Source organism: Astatotilapia calliptera, chromosome 19 (genome assembly GCF_964374335.1).
Source record: "Astatotilapia calliptera chromosome 19, fAstCal68.1, whole genome shotgun sequence".
Classification (NCBI taxonomy): domain Eukaryota; kingdom Metazoa; phylum Chordata; class Actinopteri; order Cichliformes; family Cichlidae; genus Astatotilapia; species Astatotilapia calliptera.
The window spans coordinates 24,427,046-24,445,990 of NC_137440.1; the positions used below are offsets into that span (position 1 = coordinate 24,427,046).

The window sequence follows — 18,945 nt, forward strand, 5'->3', positions numbered from 1 at the left end:
ATATTAAAATACTGTACTATATATAGGGGATATACATTACTGGTATATCTATCAGCACCGCACTTTTACTTTTGAGTTCATTTTGATGCTATTATTTTTACCTTTTTTAATGTCCTGTTTTATTGCATTTTAATTAAGTAATAGTTAAATGTCACGCTAATTATTATTTCTACAACGTCGCATAAAGTATCGGGAGGGAGGCGACTCTCTCTCACACACACAGAGGCACACAAATCATTTGAAAGCTTCGAGTGTTACGTGTGTGAGAGGCGACAAAGGGACCAGTACGCGACCAGAAAAGCTCCCAGTATGAAAGGAAAAGTGGGATTGGAGAAGTGACGGTGACGTTATACTGCTGGAAAGAGAGGGAGGGAGGAAAGGGGAAGGCTGGACTCCATTAAGCCGAAGCCTGCGGGAAAACAGTTTGGGATACTTCACTTCTTCAGCGAGTTCTTCGGGGATTTCTTTCTTCTTTTTTATTCCTTTTACAGACTTTCTACATGATTTAAAGACGGGGGACTTATTCTCTACCGTGTAGACGACTGCTTCAGCGTTTTTTCGTCTTTGTGAAGGTGAGTGTTCAGAGTTAAATGCTGACCTCAAAGCTGTGCCCGTTCTCTGCTGTGAAATACATAAAAAGAAAACCTTTTTCTTTTTCCTCCTACAGCCTGTGCTGCGTTCAATAAAACGTTCAATATTAATAACTTTTCCGGCTAATTTAAGAGGCTTGTCTGCTTTTAGAGACACTTTCTTCTGAACTTACCGCTTTACGGACCGACTCGGTGAATGTGCAACACGGGGCCGGGTAGTTTGTTGTACGAGCTCTGCTTACATAATTTCCCCCTCTCTGCCTATTTGTAAGGCTGCTTTTACCGTTATTTTTAACAGGTGAACCGGCACTTTTGTGTAAATAACCGCTGCCAAAGGCCTCTGGTTAACTTGTAGCCTGGGGACTATAGCCTTTGTTCTGTTTTTTATTGATTGGACGGCTGTTTTGATCTGTCGGACACTCTCCGATCAAGGAATGACAAATTGGCTATACTGTAACTTTTTGGCGGTCCTCCAACAGCAGAGCTCGTCTTCTTCCCAGCGAGAGATGTGGCGCGATGGAAAAACGGTTAATTCCGTCCTGCTTCACTTAATCATTCTCCAAGGGTCAAATGTTCACCACAACTGTCAGAACTACAGCTTTGCCATAAGCGTGGAAGTGTTTTCAAGAAGTAATTAAAAAGTGGCTGAATGGGGGTTAACTATTATACCAACATTCAGATGTTTGTGGCAATCGGTAAATTATTTAATCACAGAAGGTAACACTTCCCACAGTGACCTTGCACACTCCACTGGAAACACTGTATCCTGGATTTCCCCACAATGTGCACCAATTGTATCTCAAAATACCCCCTGTCCCTTGTAAATGCCTGTGTTGTTCACCCTAATGACATGATAATGTCATAATTGAAAGCACAGTAGGTTTGTGCTTTCAAGAAATGAGCAAGTAACATGTTTTTAGTAAACTACTAAAGTAAATGTACCCATGCTAAGGAAATCAGCCTTCTGTTTGAGGCATCTAACAGGCTTCTTACTCAAGGTCTTGAAAGCATGCATTGGGGGTTGCGACACATGCATTTACTTACAGTGGCCAAAATGCTTCTCTTCACATCAGTGTGACAAAGGTTAGATAAGACCTTTGCCCCCCTCTCTCTTTCAGTCCCTCAAACTTTGGCTCTGTTTGGCAGGATGGCGCTGGATGGGATCCGGATGCCCGATGGCTGCTATGCCGACGGGACGTGGGAGTTGAAGATTCATGTCACCGACCTCTACAGGGACGTGTCGCTGAGGGTCACTGGGGAAATCCACATCGGTGGAGTCATGCTCAAACTGGTGGAGAAGTTAGGTATGCGAGTGTGCTGCTTGCTGGAGTGGTTGTGACTATTTTAATCAGCTAATCTAAAGTGTAATAAACAGGCACCGCGTGGTCTTAACACAAGAAAGCAATCCACAGTCAATAAGCAGATACATAATTAGATGTATTCCTGTTGTAATAAACCTTTCCTTGTGTCATCCTGCCACTGGTGAATTTCTGACGTGTGGCTGATTTGTGTTATCTGTTCATGTTTGCTGGGCAGTAAATACTACTTCTCTTCAAATTAGATGTGAGCATCCACACAGAAACACAGCTCTTCTTGTGAAAGCACAAAGTCTATATGGGCAAAGCTTAAAAGTATGGATTTAGGAATCAGAAGGAAAGTCAGAGGAAGGGGATCAGTTTAGAGTCTGGACACAGTTTGCTATTGTTTTTGAAAATAAAGGGCAGCCTGTTGGTTCGCCTGTGCAAATTGCTTAATGAGAATAAAAGTTGCTTGCAACCAGCTCAAACGGGGCTTAATGTTGCTCTTTGTTACCCTGCAGCATATATGGGTCAGTAACCCAAGGTATAAAATGAACCATACACTGTTTCCCTCCCCCCACTCTTTCATGAACTGTTGTGTAGCTGCAGTTATGCACTTGACAAGTTTGGGTGAAAGTAAGCATAAGAGTCTTCTGTTCCAGCCACTTGAACACAGCCCTGTTTCATGCAGTCTGCAGAAAGGTCAGTAGCGGTGGTGGTTGCAGTGCCATTTGGGAGTGACAGTTTGTTGTGTGTTGACGACGCTTGAATGCTCAGAATTCCTGCAGCGCTCCAAGGTTTTATTCCCTGCCCATGGTACTGTTTTTAGCTCTCCTGTTAGAGCTCCACATAATTGAGGTCTTTGTTCGCTGTGGTCGACTGTGCGGAGTGGCATCTCTGCTAGGAGAGGGAAGTGTTGCTGACGAGCGTGGGACGAGATGAATTCATTGGTCTTTCTGCTCAAGGCATGGCTTTGTCACTTTCTCTGAGTTAACTTTTCTTCACCTTCTTGGCCATGTAGTGTACTGAAAGCACATCAAACATTTGTTGGTGTTTGTGCGTCATTACGTTTCATACATGGGATATGATAGGTTTATATCGTAACACAAAAGGTGTTTTAGGTTAGACCAGTTTTATTACAGTTAAATCATCATGTATCAGAGGCCGCATCAAGGCTGATTGTCTATCTTTTGTTTTCACCATCTCTAATTTCTGTTTTCCTGTTTGTAAGGATGTTGTCATTGATGACTTATTCTTTTATTCTTCTAATCTCCTAAAGAATCCAGTGACTTGAGGTCTTCACGTCCACAACTGAAAATAGTTTTGATTTGTTAAGCTTGATGTTGGCTGTAAAATAGGAGGAGGTGGGTTCACATATTTGTTTGTGCCTTTGTCACATCCCATCAAACAATAAAAAAGTGCTGTAGCTTCAGCCTTGTTTACATTCATAAAATATATTGGAATCTTTTCCATACTGTCATGTTGCAAGCAACCTTTTTGCAGTTAATTTGGCTTACTCAAGTATACTTCAAGGTAGAGCAGAGCTTGTGTAGTAGCATTAAATTGCTTTCTGATGGTTTGATGTTTTTGTGCTTTCTAACATGTTTATGGAGACTGTTGGGACTTTCTTCTATCCCTAAACACGAGTTTGTTTTCCACTGTAATCATTAACCAATAGACAGTATAAGTTATCCACATGACTGCACTTTGCAGGACAGCATGCACTATTATTGTCACACAGAATTTTGGCTGCTTTGAACACGCACTTCTTATCTTAGTTGAAGTTTTGTTACTGTGTTGGTGTACAATATGAATTGTTTGTTCAAATTACATTCTGAGTTTGGGGGAAATGAAAAGCAAGACGTTTTCAGTAACCTGTTTCCATATCTCGCAGCTCTCGGTAGTGAGAGTGCTGCGTACTAAACACCCTTCAAGTGTTGTCGGGTACTCGCTGTTGGATTTGCTGGTGGCTTGGTCGTAGTGGTTATACATAGATGGCATTTCTCACATGGTGCTTTGAGAAAGAACACAGGTGTAAGAGTGTTTGCAAGCAAGGCCTCTGTCTCACACTCCCTCCTCTTTTCGTATTTTGGTCTTTTGCATTTTAAAATGAAGGAACCACCTTTTGACTCAGTTTTTTCAGCTGCTTTCCACAATGATGATAGCACTGTTTTGTTTGCTGTCAGCACCATTTGTTAATATGTGTGATAGGGTATATTTGCACACACAGTACGTATAATAGTTTTATGAGCGTGTTTGTGTGTGTTGTCTGCCTGTTATGCAAAGAACAACAGGCTATACATTTGTTCCTATTAGTAGTATTTGTCCATGTGTTTCCACATGCGAGTATGGTTGTGTGGGTTGGTGGGTGTGTGTCAACCGCATGCATCCTGCTTTCATCATTCAACCCTTCCTCTGTGCTGCAGGTCTCCCATCCACAGTGCAGGCTCAGATGGCCTTCGATAATGGATTAAATAGACAAATGCCAGGAAGGCACTCCGCTATTGATCACAGCAGCGGACACTGCTTCCATTTCCCTGCAAAACTCCAGGAGAGCAGTATTTAAAGCCAGCTGATTAACCAACCCCTCGTCCCTTGCTCTTATAATCCTTTCATCCTGCCATTGTGCTCAATCATTGGCGCTTTCTCTGACTTTGTTGATGTTTTCTAAAAGTGCTGCACTCCTCTCTAAAAGGCAATTCTGCGCCATTTAGGAGGCAAAACAAGTATTGTACAAACAACATTAGGAAGTTGTGCAGCTTTTAGTTTGGGTAAACTGGGGTAAAGTGCATAATCGATTAATGTTTTAGAAGTGGCAGGCCTATACTCTATACAACTTCCTCTCCCTCGCTTTCTACTCTAATTTCTTCTTCTTTGCTGGAAAAAAATATATAGTTTCATCTTTTTCCCGCAAAGAAGAAGAAATTAGAGTAGAAAGCGAGGGAGAGGAAGTTGTATAGAGTATAGGCCTGAACTGTCTCTCCTGTTGCTGTCTGTCCTCATTGTGACGTTAGCTACGCTGCTAAAATTCCATAAAAGTCTTCGACGAAGCAGGAAATGACTCCAAAGGTTTGGCATGCTGCTCTGGTCGCTGCCGTCATTGCTGGAGTCTTTGCTGCCTGCTTCAACCACCTACTGCTCTGTTTCTGTCTTTTCCTTTCTCCATGTTTCGCTCTGACTTCACCCTCTTTTCTCTGTTCCACTTTTTTCAAATATATTTTGATTATTGTGTCTGAATATTCAAAACCATCCGCTTCTCTGGCGTAGCAAGGCTTAATAATCAATAGCAAACACAGAGGTACACAGGTTTGTTCATTTACACTGACTGTTAAGTGTTACAAAAATAGAGCTTGCATATTTTTGAGAGTTAATGTGATTGTTTCCAGTGAGTGACCTGCAGTTTTTGGATCCCTCACCACAAACCCACCACAGAAAACCTTTGCTGCATGTCCTCAATGCATTTGTGATGATCACCATGTTCTTTTTTTGTTAAGTGTTGAATTAGGATTGATTTGCACGTGACTGTAATGTTTGCATTGAACAAATTTGGTTTTCAAGATAATACTTTATTTGGTCAGCTATTTAACTTTGGTGTCTTTAATAAAACTGATCTTGCCGCTGCTGCAGGTTGTGGTGACCAGAAGGCCCTGGTTTAAGACGGTGGTGTCCAGGTTTCATTGGGAAACAGCTGCCGTTTAGCACAGGATGTTGACCTTCCGCTATGGTTTTTCTTTTTTAAATGCACCTTCTCCTGCCTGTGTGCCTTGCATCCTCGCCTTGGGCTGAGGAGAGAGAGATGGGTCTGCAATATCAGTTATAGCTTTCCCGAGGAGAGCGAACACATCTCTCACATCTTTTACTTTTATTACAGTACACAAAGGACAACACTGATAGGTGGTTATAACCACCTGTGTTCTGTTTTCTATCATCGTGACCCGACACACGGTTTAAACAAATTGCTATACTTAATGAGACTCATTGATTGTGGCTGTGGAGCCTTTCGAAAGGTCTGCCCTCATGAAGTGAGAAATGGCCTGGCAGGCTGTGTGTTCATCTTACTGTCTAATCTCTCTGGCAGGAAGTACTTATCCTAAGTGGTGGTCCTGCCCAGGCTAGAGCTTTCCTGTTTCACCGGTAAGATGCTGTGATTGTGTTGCTCTGTACTTAGTCTTGCAAATGTGATCATATGCTGGCCATTGGTCAGTATAATTCTATACATACTCTGTGTTGGCCATATATAGAAGTGTTTGGCAGCCCAATTAGGTCTGCTGAGCTACTTCTTTTTTCTTTTTTCCTTTTAATATTCAGCTGATTATACAGCTGAAGTTGATGCAACCAGAATCTCATGAGTGCTAGGTTCAGAGCTTGAGCTATTAGTGGATTAATTTAATAATGATTCATTTAATGCTATCAAGATTATGATTTACCCACTGAAAATGGCTGGTAATCTGATCCCCTTTACAAATGTAGATTTGAAAAGTGCACCATTATCCAGTTGGATTTTAATATCATTGTTTTCCATTGCCTTCTCTCTGTAAGCACTTGTATGAAAGGACTTCTGTTTGTTATGGATGATTTAATTAATTATGTTTGGCATCTGAAACATGCACCGGAACAAAATATTATTGGCTCCTCTGCGACACTGATGCCAGGTTGTTGTTTTTTTTGCCCCCCCCCGACCTTTCTGTAGTACAAACAGCACAAAGGATCCAGTGGAAGGAAATGTTAGCGCTCCACATTGTTGTTGTAACACCACACACCTGTGTGTCAATGGAGTAAACTGATCTGGAGTTTTTGTTCTGCTTCTCAGCCCACATTCATTCATTTTAAAGCTGTCCCCACCTCTTTTTTTCCCCTCTGCTCTCCCATTCATAGAGAAAAGTTTTGTTTCAGTGATCAAATCATCTGAAATAAGAGTTTCTTAGCTGCCTCCAGTATTTAGAACTTTCACTTTGGTATGTTTGTTCTCCTGAGAATTTCTCATGATGTTGCAATATAGTTTTTTGCCATCCAAATCACAGGGGCATCAGCGGGCCAGCTTATCACAGTCCTGAAGGCACGTCTGGTAGGTTTCATACATGGAGGACAAATGAGTATTGTGTATCTGTTCCACTGATCTTAGTCCCAGAGTAACTTTGTAATGTCATTATTCCACCGGGTCCCTGAACACTTAATTGCATAAAGCTGTGTTAGGGTGGAGGAGGAGTACCCTCACTGTTTTGCTGTGTTTGGATTATGACACAAATGGATACAAACTATCTGTCTCTAAGGAGTTTTCCTTTAATAGCCCTCTGGCCTTTCCTAATGTATCAAAGCCAGCGCTGTTACACCCTTTTTACTCCTATCAGTAAATTTCATGTTAGGATATCTCATTTAATGTTATAAAAGCCTAGTTCAGCAGCTCTTACACTACCATCTTACGTGTAGGCCTCCATATTGTCTTCTTCATTTATAGTTGAAGCTGCTTGATCTTGTCCTGCAGAGTTGTAAGTTGCTGAGATGAGACTGGGATGTAAAATTGTAAGGCCTTGATTTCACTTCATGTGTCAGCGAGTGCACGAGGGTCTGCTTGGTTTCTGAGTGACCTAAATTTCATCATTAGGCAGTGAGCACGAGGGGTAATATTAAATGGGCTACTTACGTGGCACTTTTCTAAGTGAAATTCACCCATTTACACATACACATTCATGCAAGTGCTTTTTCCCTATATGCCTAAACACTTTTAACCTAAAGCCTAGGTTTTACCGCATTGCAGCGATAGACATCTAGATACACGACAGACGAGTAGCCATTTGGGTAAGCAGGAATTATACTTTCCACATCCGGGAGTCTGCTAGGGTCCACTTTGGTCCCAGTGGCGTAAATTTTGAAATCAACGAGCTGGGGTTTATGCAGACTTTAATGTGACCATGACTCGTTCGCAGAAAATTTACATTACAATGCTCCAACTATGCATTCTCATCAGGTGGAGGACCTCAAGCGTACGTCAAACAAGTATAACAGCAATGACTACTTGATCATTGTTGTTGTTGCATCTGCAGTGGAGTCTAATCTAGGCGTTATATGTCTTTTGATGTACGCTCGAAGACCACTGCCTGGGGCACATGCGTAGTTTGTGTATTCTAATGTAAATTCTACATGGACAAGTTGGTGTGGTCACAGAAAACAGGCAGGCACAAGGACTGTCTGATGACAAAATGTATGCCTCTGGGACCTGAGTCGATCATGAAGATCTTACAGACACAGATAGTATAATTGCTGCTTAACATTCACACACTTTTATTTCATTGGAGGCAATTTGTGGCTCAATATCGCCCAAGGATTCTTCAACTTTAAGGTTGGCGAAGCCAGGTATTGAACCACCATCCTTCCCATCAGTAGACCTGACCGTGATGCCTGCCAATTATATGCGACTCTGGGGTCTTTTCTATAGATTGTGTAATGGTTCACACGCGCTGCAGGCAGTGTACTTCAAAGAAGTACAATAGGAGTAAGTACTTGGGTGTGCTATTCATGTCTATATATAATCAAAGGTTAACTGAAGCAAAAAAACTATCCTGGCTGAAATCGTATCTGAAATCTTATTTGAACTTGTTATTTTCAACTGAAATCATAACAACAGACGCGGCCAGTTTCCTGTTTGCAGGAGAGACCAGCTTGGTCTGGTTTTAGCTGCTGCTGACAAATGCTGGGGCTCATGAATCTGTGGCTGTTTCATTATAAAAGTATTATTACTGTGATGTGTTCACACCCACGACCCTAAGTGGGGTAAGTTTCCATGGATAGATGGAAAGTCCAAAGTGTTCTGCACCAACACTGGTAAAACATGTTAACAGAGACAAGTTACTGTACTGTTCTTTTAGACAGTGTCACTGCCAATTAAACTTTAAGCCAACGATAAAAAAAGAGTTCAGTAAATGTAAACCTTAATAAAGCTAGCAGCCATGAAAATGCAGGGTAGATCTTTTTCCTTCGGTGATTACAGACCAGTTCTTAAAGGCCACTGTTGTGGTCATTTTCCTCCTTTTTAAAGTAAAACTTGTTATTGTCTAGCAATTTTGGTTGAATGAAAGGGTGTTGACCAAACAACCAACCAGATTACCTCTGTACCTTGTACACAAGCGTTCAAGTATATACCAGCCTAATGTGAAAACCCAGAGGGCCTGTTTATGCTTGAAAAGATGTAGTTTGTAGCATGTGATGTAGGTGGGAAGACAAAAGACTAAAGACCTTTAAAGGCGTGGTGAAACCGTCATGAAGATGACGTCAGTAATGGTATAGTTTCGAGTGTTGTTGTGTAAATAGGAGTCTTCTAGGCTGGGTGTGTGTGTTGGGGGGATTTATAAATTCCAAAATACATCAGAATGCACTTAAATGGTTTTTGGGCACTGTGTGTATTGCATATTTCTTTCCTTTGATAAATGGCATGTTTGAGGTATTGGAAGAATTCTGTGTTACGTAACAAAAGAGGCTGAAGTAATCTCAGCTAATTTAACTTAGCCTGTCAATGGAAAGCACTGCAGTTTTAACAGTGTTGCTTTGTGAATAGCAAAGGGATTAACACTGCATGTTTGTCTTATTAACTTTACACTTTTCTTAGTTGTGTATCACATGGAACATGTGCATCGTGTGGCTGTCTTCTGATGTGTAGTGATTAACACTGTTTACAACTCCATACATTGTCTTTAACACCAGCTGCTGAATTCATTGTATCGCTTTGATCTTTAAATACAATCCACCGTGACTTTGTCTGATGCCCTGCATACAGATACTGTCATCACCTCTCTTTTTAACCTGTTGTGCACATGTTGGCTATCTGATGTTGATGCTATCCAGCGTGACCGTACGAGCTACAAAGAACCTAAAAGCCATTTGCTGTAACTCTATTTTAGTGCATTGCAGTTGTTGGCTGTATCTTTGCTTGTCAATACCAACCTTCACCCTGCTTTAGATGTGGAATATATTTAGAAGGGCTTTCTCTTTGTACAGGGGGAGAAAGTGTGGGTGTGTGTGTGAGATATAAGGCTGACGAACCTGCTGCACTGTCTTTGTTGTGTATGAAAACAAATTGTCACCCTGCACCACTTCCCCGTGGCGTCAGCCAGAAGTCACCAAGGAAACTGCATGACCGAGCTAATTTTTATCAGCAGCTTAAAAAAAAAAAGATACAATCTTGCACTGCGTGGCTTTGGATATCACTGACAGCTAACAGATTTGTTGTGATAGCCACAATCATTTTGTTCTTTGCTAACACAAGAAATAGTCTAGAGCTGTAACCATGTCTTCTCTTAAATCATCTCCATCAGTGAAGCTAGAAATGAGCCTGGATTTTGCTTTAGGCAACAGCTGACTGTCACTGTGCTGGTTGAAACCCAATAAAGAGAGGGCATGAGTCACTGAGTCCACAGAGACCACATCTAAGAATGACTTGTGTGGTTTTTTTGTTGTTGTTGTTGGCGTCCCATCTACTGTAGAGCTGCAACAATTAGGTAATAGGTTGTTCATCTAGTGATCAATAGAAAAATAATCAGCTATTTTCATATCATTTATGTTTTTAAAATTCCGTCCTTTGTGGGCTTTTCCTGCTCTTTTCAGTCTTATTTGTTGGTAAATTGGTTTGTTAATGGAAGAAAATTGGCCGTTTCATCATTTCAGGTTGAGCTTCAAGAAACTGAGAGAGACACTTTGTGACATTTTAAAGACTAGCTGATTAGTTCAGAAAATAAATATAACTGTTAGCTGAAAACATGGTCACATGATTGCAGAACTGCTGGTTGTTTTTTTTGTTGTCATTCTGTACATTTTAGAAATATAGAAGCATTATTCCAATTGAGAATTGGTTTCCATTGATCAGATAAGATTTATTTATGAGCTTATGACATTGTTCTGCAACAGATGCAAACATGAATGTTTTAGTTTTTGGAGGCATGAGGACAATCGAAGATGTTTCTGTATATTTAGTGTTTTTCACAGATAGACCTTCATTTTGAAATTCCTCTTCCTGATGCTTCCTATCACTTGTCCTCTCACATTGTGTCCCTAGACAGAGCTCCTCCCCGTCCTCTGCTCATCCTCTTCCACTCCTCCTTTCCATGACCTTTCTCTCATTCCCTTTTTCTCATGCTTTTCTCTGTTGTCCCGTCCTCTCCCCCTCACAGACGGGCTCTCTACACACAGTCACTTAATATAAACTGCACCGATGCTGACTAAAAGAAAATGGATGAAGAGGCAGGATGTAGAAGGGAGTGGCAGTTCAAGCCCTTTAGAGTACAATTTTAGCATTGTCTGTCTGTTGTCTTTTTTGCTAAATGCCTCCTAAAACAATGGCATTATTAATCCGTCCTCTTTTTTTTCTAAACCAGTAATTCTGGTTGTGGTATCTGGTGCACAAAGCAGAGGAAGTGGTCTTAGTTGAAAGCTGCGGCAGTAAGGGTGACGAATGGGGAAAGAAGTTGGTTGGGCACAATTTATGAATTAATTTCGCTTGTTAAATCATGAACACGCACATAACACAGGGAGCTAATTTAGTTAGTGCATGCATAAGAAGACCACCCTCCCCTAGACTAATACCCACACCTCCTCACACATACTCTGTATCATCTGTCATATCCTGCAGAGGTCATAAAACACGGTTTTCCCATTCTCTTTCCCCTCCTCATGTCATTCAAGCTGTACACATGCGCACACACACACACACACACACACATCATTCTGTTAAGGCGCTGTGGGTCCACATTTAATGCAGCCAATTACTTAGGCCCCCCATTCCTCTGGCTGCTGTATTACGTCAGGCTTGGCAGATTGCATTTTTAGCTGGTAGATGCCATTGGCCCTCCCTCTATCTGTGGATTGAGTTACCATGTTACAGCTTTAAGAGTCCAATGGAGGCCTGCCCGAGCTGCCCTTATCCAATCACGACACATCGACCCACTGCGTAATGATACAAGCAACGAGACGGTAAAGTCGTGTCCAGGAAGGTTTTGGCATAAGATGGCAACAAAGAAACAGAAGCAGGGGCCGTAGAGAGCTTCTTGAGGGTAGCTGAGACCAGCCAAAAAGTGCACTCATGTCTTGCCACAGATTGTATGGTGGTCATGCATGCCGAGTATAAGGATATTTCTATAGAATGTGGTCTGTGGTGAAGACCTGAGTGCCAAACGTTAATGCTAGTTGTTCTGCAGGGCTCCCAGACACCAGAAATTACAAGGTTGAAAGAGGAAAAACTGTGAGCAGAGTTATGAAAATACATTCAGGATTATTTTCAGATTTTCTCTCTGTGCTCCCTCTCATTATTTCAGCCTTTAATAGCTGTAGAAGACTTAAGGGAGCAGTTTCTCTAAAGGTAGCATATGAAGTTGTTATCTGCACAGCTGAGGCATCAGAACTGCTTGATGACAGCTAGACCCCATGCTGCTAAAGCAACTCTCACAGGGCTTCAGAAAGCCTGGAATCTTTTCACTCAAGTAACAAGTGTTTGCCCACTGGAGTAAACAGTGCCAACAGCCTGACAAACAACCCCTCCCCAGGAGAATTCACAGAGCCCTAGGCTTTCACAATGCCATCTGCATTGACATGCTGGTGGCCACTCTTTTCCTTAAACTTGTTCTCCCCATCTCTTGTAATCCTTTCCTCAGCCCAGTTTGCTTTACTCACATCTCAGCAGTCTTGCTTCCTTGGTCTAAGGAGAGACAATCTGTTGTTTCACTTCCTCACCCACTAATCCCATTCATTCAGCTTTTAGGCAGAGTCCGCAGGAGTGTGTCAACAGTGTGTATAGATGCCTGTATGTAAAGGTCGTGGAAAACAACAGCAGCACATGGAAACAAAAGCCCACCATGGTGGCACCAAACTGTTTGACTGACAGAGAAGGTCGCAAAGAGAAACATTCAAGATCATCTTTGCAGTCTTTCACTTTGATGTACTTTTCAATTTATAGAATGAATTACCAGCAAACATCAACATTATAAAGGGAAAATGGATGTGAGGTTTTGCGCTGTTCTGTGTGTAACTGCTGCTTGCTCGCAGTGTACTTGAAGGTAATTGCAATCCATTATGGCTCCAGTTTGTGCATTATTACCTGTGTCCTTCCTCGTGTCATAACAGCAGAAGATGTAATGAGCTGACGACGTATTCTCTCCTGTGCTACCAGCCTTGAATGCAAACTAGGTCGGTGTCCTTAATGAGGAAGAAAGCACATATTTTTTTCCATTAATGTACAGACTCGATAATTCATTGAATTAGAGTTAGTTGAGATTAAATAGCACAATTGGAAGCTTCATAGGGGTATTTTGTGGTAAAACCTTTCCCTTAGTCTGCATATGTAAACTTTACTGAGCTTTTGTATTTTCTAACTGAAACCTGAATCATGATGTGCCAATATACTGTATTTGCACTATATTCCTGTGATCTGACTATTGGTTTCTTATCTTTGTAGGGATATCAAACGTCTGTCTGACAATAGGTTGTTGACGAGCATACAGACCTTTTTCAAACACCCTCACTGACCCCGCAGTATCAGTATCGAATGATTTGATTAAACGGTGACTGAGCAAACTGACGTCTCTGTCTGGGCAATGACTCACTAAGAGCATAGAGAGACTCAGAGTGAGACTGAGAATAAGCTGGAGAAACAGTGAAGAGGTATGTGGGTGGAGGAAATGAGACCGATCTGGGAAATGCCTTCCTGAAATAATGTCGGGATAATGACATCACTACTCGGGGGACATCTGAAAGTAGTCAAAAAAAACCTTCAGGCTTATTCACGTCATCTCAACTATCAGTCTGCTAACAAGACTGTTAAATTTTACTCTTGATCATAAAGGAACACGTGCACAGTGTGGGGTACATAAATAGCCGGTTGGTATTTTAAACACCGTGTAAAGTTATGAGCCTTTGAGCTAACCGCTTAACTTGCGTGGCTAATTTGTGAATGTATCCCAGTCACTGATGAATCGCATTAATACATGAGAACAATGGTTTTAACAGAGCTACCACTATGTCTGTGAATATTCGGTTTTGCTCACCACTTTGATTTGCAATTCAAATAGAGCTTCAGCACATTGCTGAGCTGCTCACATACAGACGAGAACCAGGTGATCTGCAAAACAGATGCTTTGAGTTCCCTCAAATCCCTGTGGTTTTCACCTTCCCCTTGAAGTGAGACACATACACCATGAGACTACAGGTCAGTCGCTATTGTTGGTGATCCCCTGCAGAGCAAAAGCCTGGAAGCAATGCAGGGTTTTGGGTGCCTTGCGTCTGCTTTAAAGGGATCACGGTGTGACTCTGGAACAAAGAGGGCGGTATGAACCTGATATTCCCTCAGCGTCACACAAACAGCCACATCTTTCACACATTCAGTCTTTTCCCCCCCTCCTCTGTCTTTGACTTCACCGTCTCTGCAATAATGTGCTGGTGCCCCTTTTCAATCAAGTGTGACCTCCAGCTGGGAGGGGATATACTTGGTTGGGTTATCAGTAGAGTGTTATACAGTGTTCTACCATACAGCAATATAAATGCTCCGTTCTTTGCTTAGTTTTCTTTGCAGCTTTTCAGTTTACATATTGATCACTGTAACTTCTCCATCTTTTTCTGCCTTCTCTTAGATGTAAAGAGGGACTGGTCGGACCATGCTCTCTGGTGGGAGAAGAAGAAGACATGGCTGTTAAAAACCCACTGGACGTTGGATAAGTACGGCATCCAAGCTGACGCCAGGCTGCTCTTTACGCCGCAGCACAAACTGCTACGGCTCCAGCTCCCCAACATGAAGCACATGAAAGTCAAGGTCAACTTCTCTGACCGGGTCTTCAAGGCCGTGTCGGACATCTGCAAAACTTTCAGTGAGTGAACGATCGACTCCTTTTCAGAGGAATAGAATGAACAGTTTTATTTTAAGTGGACATGTGAAAAGTTCTCATGAAGCCAGTGTGAGATGAGGTGTTGTTGGCAAGTAGTTATGTATTTGAAATTGTTTCACTTGCAAAATGGGGCATGCAGTTTACTTATGCACACCCTGTTTAACTGGAAACTTCCTGTGGTGATAGTATTTTTGGAAAAGGTCTAAAATGCTCGACATCAAACATAGCTAATCATGCCCTTCCTCCCTCTTTGTTTTTATCCCTGGCAATTTGTTGTGTTTATTAAACACAGTCTAAGCTCACAGAGCCAAAGTGGTGTCTCCTGACTTTCAGCCCAATCTAAAGTCATGTCCTTGAAACCTGGGCTCCAATCAGTCTCACAATAATGTTTCGTAAACAGAGATTATTTATCTGTCTCAGAAACAAAGGTGTGCAACAAGGTACACAGAAATGACTCCTACTGTTGGTCACAGTCTCCTTCTTATAACATCAGTTCTAATTTAAGTGTCCTCCATGGCGTAACTAATGCCTAAAGGTCACACGCACACACTATAGATATCTGCTGATCTGCCAAAGATGACTGAGGTCACATGCTGGACTCCAACAACCCCTGACCTACTAACATCCACTTTTCTTCAGCTCAGATCTCAATCCTTGCCCCTTGCCTCTGCCTCTCAATCACTATCTACAGTACAGTTTGAAGGTTTGAAAAAACTCCCACGCACGTGTATCCTTAGACAGGATCATAACACACCTGTTGTGTCCTGGTCACTGAACTGTGTTCGGCAAGTAGGATCCGGGGCTCCAGTGACAGGGTCTCCTTTTGGTATCGCTTGACTTAGCTTTTAGTTTAGTTTCTGCAGAGCATTTTATTTAGTGTAAATATACAAAGAAGCTTTTTTTGGGGCAGAGACATCTGTTATATTCACATTTACATAAGCATACATTTTAGAAAAACTTATTTTAGCTGACTTTGCAAGTTGCAAGATTTTATTTTCAAAAATAGAGAGTGGGGATGTTTTTTTTCCTTTTGCTGTAGATGTATGACAGTTTACAGTTGCAGTGACCTGGAAGCATTTTTTGTTATTTGGGCAGCTTTCAATTTGACAGTTTCCTCTGCATAGTTTCTCCTGCCTGCCTGTGAGCTGCATAGTGAATACGAGTGGACAGGAAGAGTGGAGGCCTGTCCAGCTGGCCTTTGTTTCAGACAGCAGAAAGGGAGGAGCAGGTATAGTGAAAGACGGAAACCAGATTTGATTCTTCTTTTTTTCCAGTGATGATGAGCTTGGCTTTAAGACCAGATCTAGTTCTCGTGTTTAGTTCTTCAGTCATTGGGTTACTTGTGCAAGTCTGCAAAACAGAAAGAGAAAACAGTTTTACAACTACCTCATGCAACAGTCTTTTACTTTGCAGTATTAACAAACATTATTCTTTCCTCCAAACTAATGTCTTGTCTGGTTTTTAGTCTCGCTAGAGCAATTGAATTCTGTCAGTGAACATCCAGCATAAGAAATCAACATAACACTCTCATTGTCATTACATACTTCTCCCATGTCCAAAGCAGCTTGTTCTTGACAAATGCACTCCATCTGGTAAGACTGGAAAAGAGAAGAGGGCTCAGCAAAAGGCTGATGTACTGTAATACACAAAAATCACTCAGTTCCACTCCTGTTTTGACCTTACATCGTGTCCTCTACTGCTTAGTTGATAGGAAAAAGAGGCATTTGGGATTTTCCACAATTAGTTTAAAGATAACAATTTTGAACTCTGTAAACAATTCAGAGTTCTCCAAAATTATATTTTTTCCACTTTTTGTAATGTCTTCTGTTTTGTGAAGAAATGCAACTACAATGCTACAGGGAAAACTTCTGTCACAATTTCCTGGCCCAATTCACACCAAAAGATACTCAGCTTAAAGTTTTAGAGAACAGAAGAAATTGTTGAATCTTCATTTGCTTAATGATGCAACCAATAACTTCGGTATATTGTGTAATTAAAGTTCAGACAAGTCATGAAATCCAACTCACTCCCCAATCCTGATGGATCAGCTAATGTCCCACAGTAGGGTGTACTGTTGTTAGCTGCCTTTCCTGCAAGCTGCTTTGCACCCCACCAAAATTCCAGCTCCTCCTTTTGCTCACTGTGCCATCTTCACAACCTGGTTTCTCATATTGACTAAATATATATTCAGCCCACCCACCCACACACACACACACACACCCTCTAACACCATTTGTTCTGTGAGCCAGCAGACAGAATGTACTCTTCATAACTGACTAACACATGACTGGGGACATTGGAGCCTGAGGTGGTGCAAATCTGCTGCCTCCCTTAGAAAAGCGTCATTTCAGACTAACAAGAGTCAAGCTGCTGCACTCAGAGCAACTGTGCAAGCTCTTTTAAACTACTGTGCGCTTGAAAACCAACACAGAGGGTTTTCTATGGAATGGCTAATAGGCAGCACCAGTAATGAAATGTTACAGTGAGCCATTAAATAATGTCTGGCAAAACAGATTCATGAGTAATTTGTCAGTAGCACCTCACATGAAGAGTGACTTTGAAGCAGACATCTGTAATTTTTTGGTCCCACCACTTTGTCCTCAAGAAACCTTTCTGATTTTTGTATGGACCTTAGCTCTGTCGTTTTGGTCCAGCAGAGTTATGACCCATCAACCTGTGGCCTGCTTGACTGGGCCCAAATGTGCTCTCAACTGTTGTCATAACACAGGAGTACTGTGGTTTGGCCTCAGCTCCATCTCCTAAATGTAAGTGCATCATTATCCTTTCTGAGTTGCCTTTTAGCACATATTTAGCCTTGTGTCTGACAGAGAAAGAGAACTGTCACTCTTCCCAAGCCACTAAGGCTGTTTGGTATAGATTGTCAAAGCCAGAGTGAAAAATAGTACAAGAGACTTGTGCCATTTTAAGAACTGAATGAACTCGTAGTATGATTTGACTTAATATAAACACCAAAAGTTTATCATTCCTTTATGTGTAATCAGCTCAATTCTTGAAACATATAATGCAAATGGTGTGTGTGTGAGTCTTTAGACCTGTGACTCAACTGCAACATCTAGCTTCCATGTGTGGTGACAGCAGAGCCTGTTCTGAAACTCATGTGAGCTTGGCTTGGAGCTGCATGAACCAGTTCTCCACTCCACCTGTTACAGGTACAGGTTTGAAGTGCCCTTCAGCGCTCAGTAGATCTTCTGAGCTGAAGGACTATCCTCGCCACTTGTAGTCCTTTCCACTGGGAAAGGTTTTCCATATTTTATATGGAGGACCGCTACAGCACCAGACTGGTAGCATGTGAAGCAAAGGGCCCGGCTTGGTGGTGAGCAGCTAAAAAGAACAGAACTAAAAAAAAACTAAAAAAAACGAGTCGCCAAATATCCTAGGCCTGTTGTTAACATACCTGGGCAGCCCGCCCAAGTAAAGCCTATATGTGGGAACTAGACCACCTATTCTTAACATTTAGGAGTATGCAAGGGAAACACAGGAACCAGATGATTCCTTTGTAATTTTTTGCCCATGTAGGTCTATATCAGTTTATACGGCAAACTTAAGTGCTGTAAAATTAGACTGTGATGATGTTTGTGATTCTTCTGCGGCTGGTCTTACTCACTGCAGTGAATCATCTGTTCCAAAGAGTAAATCTTGCATGCGCTGCTGGCTCCCAGTCAATCCTTTTCCTCTGGCTTCAGGCCTGGTTACTGCCACAAGTCAGCAGGACAGAAGATTGGGATCTTATTGTCTAGGTGTCATTTCTGCAAATGAAAATCCACCAAGCCTTTGTAAGCATTCTGACCATCACCCTCCTCCTCTTTCCTCCTCCTGACACCAGCCAAAAGTGATGAGCGTAGGAGTATGAAATATGTCAGCAAAAAATTAACTACAACACTTGCCCGGGATGAGAATTGGCATTTCCAAGACCATGGTTGTCAGCCAGAAAAGGGTGTACTGCCTGCTCTGAGTTAAGAGTGAAGTATTTCTTTAAATGGAGGCATTTAGCTGTCTTGAAGCCTGGTTGCCAAGTACGAGGAGAGCTGAGCAGAAGATCAGCAGGGTGATTGATGTAGTTTCAACAGTTATGGAGATAATCTACATTCCTACCACCTATGGCCACTAACTGTGGTGGGTAGTGACCTAAAGAATGTAATCATGCATACGAGCAGCATAAATGATCTCCTGAGTAGATAA

General features: G+C 41.8%; 1 protein-coding gene and 1 long non-coding RNA gene across 5 annotated transcripts in view; one reads left to right on the forward strand and one right to left on the reverse strand.

The window, feature by feature from the left end:
* Window positions 1-328: 328 nt before the first annotated feature.
* Window positions 329-18,945, forward strand: part of fermt2 (FERM domain containing kindlin 2) — a 36,922-nt gene continuing 18,305 nt past the window's right edge. For all 4 annotated transcript variants that reach the window (XM_026151090.2, XM_026151091.2, XM_026151092.2 and 1 more), the window contains exons 1-3: window positions 329-572; window positions 1,737-1,894; window positions 14,494-14,727. In XM_026151090.2, the coding sequence (XP_026006875.1) occupies window positions 1,738-1,894; window positions 14,494-14,727 (391 nt within the window). In that variant the 5' untranslated portion in view covers window positions 329-572; window position 1,737. The remainder of the gene's footprint in view (window positions 573-1,736; window positions 1,895-14,493; window positions 14,728-18,945) is intronic.
* LOC145422639 (uncharacterized) lies at window positions 14,756-18,618 on the reverse strand. The gene is made up of 3 exons (XR_013903926.1): window positions 18,371-18,618; window positions 16,290-16,343; window positions 14,756-16,095 (listed from the first exon to the last, which is right to left on the reverse strand). It is a non-coding gene; the product is annotated as an uncharacterized LOC145422639 (long non-coding RNA).